Consider the following 5,629-nt stretch of genomic DNA (forward strand, 5'->3'; position numbering starts at 1 on the left):
TCTAAATTTGGTGTTTAATTTATTTTAATCCTCTTTATTCTTTCATGATAACATTTTATGTTCTAATTTAGTATATTTTAAAATGCAACTTATTTCTGTGAAAGCAACGCTTAAAACAATTATTCCAATATGCTGATTTGGTGCTTTAAAAACATTTCTTATCAATGCTGAAAACAGTTGCTTAACATTTTTTTTAGGAAGAAGATATTATGTAACTTTTCATAAATGTATTTTACTGTCAGTTTAATGCATTAATGCTAATTAAAAGCAGACCTGTTTGGGGTGGGGGAAAAAAATAAATGTCACTGGCCCCAGAGATTCATCCAAATTAATTCCTTAATACATAACCATTTATATTTGAACATGTGTAGCCTGTTATTCCTCTCTCAAGAATAAGTTAACAGAATATTAACAGGGCACAGAGCACTTATCCAGCACTACTGTGTGTGTGTGACTAAAAGCTTTCTAATCATAGAACAACTGAGTGCTTTAGACAAGTGATTCACAGGCACACTGTGTGATGTTTCTATCTGCGAGACTGCCAGTGACACACAGGGAAACCCTTCATGACAACAGACCAAAAGATCAGTTTGGGAACTGGATGAGCCAGACCATTGGATTACATCTCTAATACAGCAGCAAAACACACACCGAGTAACTACAAAGAGAAGAGCTGGATTGTTGATTCATAAACAACCTTATATTGGGGCAAATGTTTGCTTTCCGGCTGGCAGATTGTGATTATATAATAAGCACAGATGACGTATGTCTCACACGTGGGCATATCAGTTTCCTCCACCCAAAGCCTTGTCATCTGATGCATCAGGAAACTATGCACAGCAATGAGCCTGCCCTGGCACAGTAAGCCATAGACAAAACTATAGCATTAAGTATGTTTCAAATGAAAGATATGTTATGCAGAAGTCACATAGACTAAATATTGTGCATGCATTTCTCATTTCAGAAAGACAAAGCTTGCAAACTAGTCAACATGCTAATGTGGTAAATATTTTCTTATTACCAACCACCTAGACACTCGACTTTTATAATATAATGCATCAACCATGTTCACCTGAGTAATGCAGAAATATGATAAGCAGCAACATTAAGATGTAATGATATGCATTACAAAACATACATTTAAATAGAATATGATTTCTATTAATTGTTTTTAATAATACCAGACAAAAGTTGATTTGTTTAATATAATAAAAAAAAAAAAAAAAAGTATCTTATGCTGACCAGGCTGTATTTATTTTTATCAAAATACAGTAAAAGTTGTAAGAATGTGAAATATTATTACAATTAAGAATAATTGTTTTTTATTTTAATATATTTAAAATATTTCAGCATCATAATTCCAAAAAAAAAAAAAAAAAAAACAATAATGAGCCGTTTTATAATTTTTCTACTTTCAATATTAAATAAAAAAAATACTAATGAAGGAATGATACATGGATTCTCTTTTGCCTTGTCTCTGCTGTTACTGTTTGCCGTTTCTGGACCCTTCCTGTTTTACCATGCTCTCTTTTAATAATAACTCCTGCAAATGGATCCCCACTCCGTTGTCAAAAATACACATTTTAAGCCTCATTGGTATATAGATTAATAAAAGCTCATTTATCCAGTATACTAATGAATTGGTGAGGACAGGCACCTTTCAGCACTAATTAACACAGAAAGTAAATAGTTACTCAGACAGAGGTGGGGTTGTTCCCCAGCTGTGCACCTGTTCACAGACGCTCTAATGAATCCAATGCATCTCCATGAGTCTGTCAGAACAGACCAACCTCTCACATCTGTTCTAGTTTCTCCAGTGTCTCCTTCGTGTCAAACTGCCATTGCTTCACCTGTTCTGTGGCCGTAATGCCCTCCTAAAAACAAGAAAATTAAGTATTAATATCCAGCTTTTAATTTTCTTTATAACAGATGAATATTTTTCTCTTCTCATTCTGAACTGTACTTACAGCATTCTTGATCTGCATATCGGCTCCTGCCAGTATAAGGAGTTTGACAATTTTATATCGATTTAATCTGACAGCATCATGCAGTGCCGTGTCTCCTTCCTTCAAAAAAGAAATGATAATATTTTGATTGAAAAAGAATCTGCATGTTGAGTACAACTGTGTTTTCCTCATGTACTATTAATCTGTTACCCAATCTTTGGCATTAATATTGCTTCCACTGGTTAGAAGATGTTGGACCACATCACTGTGACCTGTCCGTGTGGCCACGTGCAAAGGTGAGCTAAGCAGCTGTACGGGAGAGAATTTAATAATATTTCTCATACATCTTATTTTTATATACTTTTGATTATTTTGCCGTACTTTGTCTCTGACATTGATGTCAGCTCCCCTGTCCTGAAGAGCCTTTAGTGCTGAGAGACTTCCACCTCTGCAAGCCCAATGTACAGCTCTGGAGTCCAGCTAAACCGACGGCAACAAACCAAATCAGTACAGTCACAACATCATTTGAACAGTTAATGCACGTTACCAACACTTATATAGTGATCTCACCCTGTCTTTAAAGTTGATATCAGCACCTTTGTCCAGTAATTTTTCCACTATTTTAGCATGATCTTCCAAAGCAGCCTGATGCAGCGCTGTTTTCCTGAACTAAGACAAAACAGAGGAAGAGAAATGGTTATTACAGTTAACTAAAACCATTAAAAAATTTTTTTACTGGAAATAGATATTAATTTTTTTAATGTACTAAAATAAATAAACTGATTTAAAAAATAAAATAAAAAATAAAATAACAATAACTAAAAAAAGAGCAAATTACCAAAGCTTTAAGTACATTTTAAAATGAAAATATAAAATACACATTTCAAAATATATTTAATAAAAAAAAAAAAAAGAAAAAAAAAGAAAAAGAAAAAAATAGACAATAGAACATAGAATAGATAGAACATAGAACATGTCATTGGACATTTTGCACCTCATCACAGATGTTGGGATCTCCTCCATCTTCCAGAAATTTCTCAACTACTTCAATCTTTCCCTGAGCTGCTGCTTTTAAAAACTCACCCTGTTCCACAGGTCCCTGATAAACACCAGAAATTACAAATAAACAAAATAACCATAAGACTTCTAATGTATGCAACATTCAAAGTCACATAATGATAATAAAGAAAGGCAGATGGGTTTCTCTCACCACCGGAACATCCATTGGGTCTTTGGGAGCTTTTGCGGTTTTGTTCCTGATCTTCTTCTTCATACACAGCTCAATAATGTTCTCTGCACCCCCCAGATCAACGATCTCACTCCTCAGATCAGAGGAGATCTTTCTCACTTGACCCTCTGCCTGCATGAAGAATTCACTTCTCTTCATCACTGACTGATTCAGTCTTTGTTCGTATAGCACACGATGAAGACTTCTTACAATAAAATTGGTTCATCCTTTATTTAATTGAAAGGATTGTGAAAACGGATATAAGATGCCAATTCTGATATTAGTCAATAATATTACCAATACAGCATTCTGTGTATGCACATATGGTGGAAGATGTTTTACAGCATGCATATTGCCCTATTTTTAATGCAAGTAACAAAATATCTTAACTAAAGTAAACCTAAATATAAATCTATTTAAAGACTTCAAAAAATCCTGTACCTCCTCCCGTTCATCAAGGGCCGCTCTTCTATCTACCACAGACGTCGCCCACAGGATGTCCTCCTCCATTGTGATAAAATAAAATATATGAAGAGGTTAACCCAGAGTATTTGCAAGTCGCAAACGTTCACTAATTCCAGCAGACCTGCCAGACTGAGATCTGAACAGGACTTATAGCTCACAGCAGGAATGTAAAGCCACGTCAGGCCCTGTGCGACAGCTGTGGACAGGAGCTGGATCGCACACAAATGCGCGACCATGAGCTCACCTTCCACCTCCACAGGCCTGCCCTCTGCCACACAATGGGAGTCCGTTTTTACAAGAATCACGGCCCGATAAACACCCTGTTTTGGAGATTATGTTATTTATAAGTCTTTCATTAGTGTCAAGTGATACTACATAAATGCCTTCTGTTTCAAAGAATGCCTGTTAACACACAGTGTCCAATCACTGAATGGCATGCGGGAACATCCTGTTAGGTGTATGTGGGCAAGAATGCACACAAATGTATGATTATGATTACGTTTTTGAGAGAAGGAAGGAAGGAAGGAAGAACAGAAGCTTGCGGTTGTGAAGGTGAAATCAAGCTAACATTTAAGTGAAATAAAAACATAATCATTTGACCAAAACAGAACAAACTGTCCCAAGCACTGAGCAACAGCAAGTATTCATGTGGAACATGTGACAAGAGTAAATAGCCTCCTAATTGTTTGGTTTGGTTTTAGAAAAACATGTTGTTCAAGTCACTAAATGCTAAGTGTTACCAATAGCTGTTTTTTTTTTTTTTAACTTTTTTTTTAACTTTTTTAAAATAAAATTTTTTATAGGGAAATTACTGAAACTGAAAACATCTATTCAAATATTTGTTTAAAAGTTTACAGAAATTAGTAGTAAAACATTTTTTGGTAACACTTTAGAATAAGGTTCCATTAGTTAATGTTAGTTAATGTATTAATCAACATGAACAAACAATGAATAATACATTTATTACTGTATTATTAATCTTCGTTAATGTTAGTTAATGAAAATACAGTTATTCATTGTTAGTTCATGGTAATTCACAGTGCATTAACTAATGTTAACAAGCACAACTTTTGATTTAAATAATGCATTAGTAAATGTTGAAATTAACATGAACTAAGACTTATAAATGCTGTAGAAGGATTGTTCTTGCTTAGTTCATGTTAATTAATACATTAACTAACATTAACTAATGGAACCTTATTCTAAAGTGTTACCCATTTTTTTTTTACTTCATAACCAATTAATCAAGTTTGATGCATATTTTGTCTTTTTGTAAAATATTAAAATATTGCAATAATAGTTTAAATAATCAGCAACCTTGATCTGATTATTTTCATGCCAAATGAATAAAGACTTCCCTTTATTTCGCTATATATGTGTGTGTGTGTGTGTGTATTCCTTTTAAAAAAATACTATCAAGGATGCATCAAATCAATCAAAAATGGAAGTAAAGACTTTATGAACTGTTTTCAACACTTGTAATAATAAGAAAGTTTTTTGAGCAGCATTCAGCATATTATAATGATCTCTGAATTATCATTTGACACTGAAGACTGGAGTAATGATGCTGAAGAACCAACATTGCATCGCTGGAATAAATTAGATTTCAAAATATATAGCAATTAAAAATAATTTTAAATTGCAATAATTAATAATATTAGTTTTGCTTTATTTTAAATCAAACAAGAGTTTAAGAGACTTCAAAATACATACATACATATAAATCTTTAAATACCTGAGATTGAGCACTTAAGTTATATCTTAAGTCTGAGAATTTTTCCTTAGTAGCAAATTAGTAAAGTCAATACATTTTAGTTACTATGATTTTTACTCTTGTATTTATGTATTTTTATTTTTTTGCTCTGAGCAATAGCTGTATACAGGATATAAAGGACCTTTGAAACATGACTTTTAGGCATAATATCAAGCACAATCATAAACGGAACTGTGCGGTTGTTTGAACTGTAGACTAGATTAAGCACTGTGGTAT

At 33.3% G+C, this 5,629-nt stretch overlaps 1 protein-coding gene across 2 annotated transcripts; it reads right to left on the reverse strand.

Moving 5' to 3' along the window:
• Positions 1–1,408: 1,408 nt before the first annotated feature.
• Positions 1,409–3,788, reverse strand: LOC113092405 (ankyrin repeat domain-containing protein 2-like). Of its 2 annotated transcripts, XM_026257999.1 has the most exons (8): positions 3,616–3,788; positions 3,157–3,306; positions 2,941–3,045; positions 2,517–2,615; positions 2,328–2,426; positions 2,157–2,255; positions 1,968–2,066; positions 1,409–1,874 (listed from the first exon to the last, which is right to left on the reverse strand). In XM_026257999.1, the coding sequence occupies exons 1-8, from the start codon at positions 3,682–3,684 to the stop codon at positions 1,794–1,796; spliced, it is 801 nt and encodes a 266-aa protein (XP_026113784.1). In that variant the 5' UTR covers positions 3,685–3,788; the 3' UTR covers positions 1,409–1,793. The 2 variants fall into 2 exon arrangements, with proteins under 2 accessions (XP_026113784.1, XP_026113783.1); XM_026257998.1 differs by having other exon boundaries at positions 2,157–2,426.
• Positions 3,789–5,629: the final 1,841 nt, after the last annotated feature.

This window comes from Carassius auratus, unplaced genomic scaffold (genome assembly GCF_003368295.1).
Source record: "Carassius auratus strain Wakin unplaced genomic scaffold, ASM336829v1 scaf_tig00214575, whole genome shotgun sequence".
NCBI classification, from domain to species: domain Eukaryota; kingdom Metazoa; phylum Chordata; class Actinopteri; order Cypriniformes; family Cyprinidae; genus Carassius; species Carassius auratus.

Excerpts from the sequence above, each read along its gene's own strand:
- LOC113092405 (XM_026257998.1), bottom strand. The coding sequence starts at position 3,684 with ATGGAGGAGGACATCCTGTGGGCGACGTCTGTGGTAGATAGAAGAGCG. Across the intron at positions 2,616-2,940 it reads ATCCCAACATCTGTGATGAG|TTCAGGAAAACAGCGCTGCA; the intron begins GTGCAAAATGTC and ends GTTTTGTCTTAG. Across the intron at positions 2,427-2,516 it reads ATATCAACTTTAAAGACAGG|CTGGACTCCAGAGCTGTACA; the intron begins GTGAGATCACTA and ends CCGTCGGTTTAG.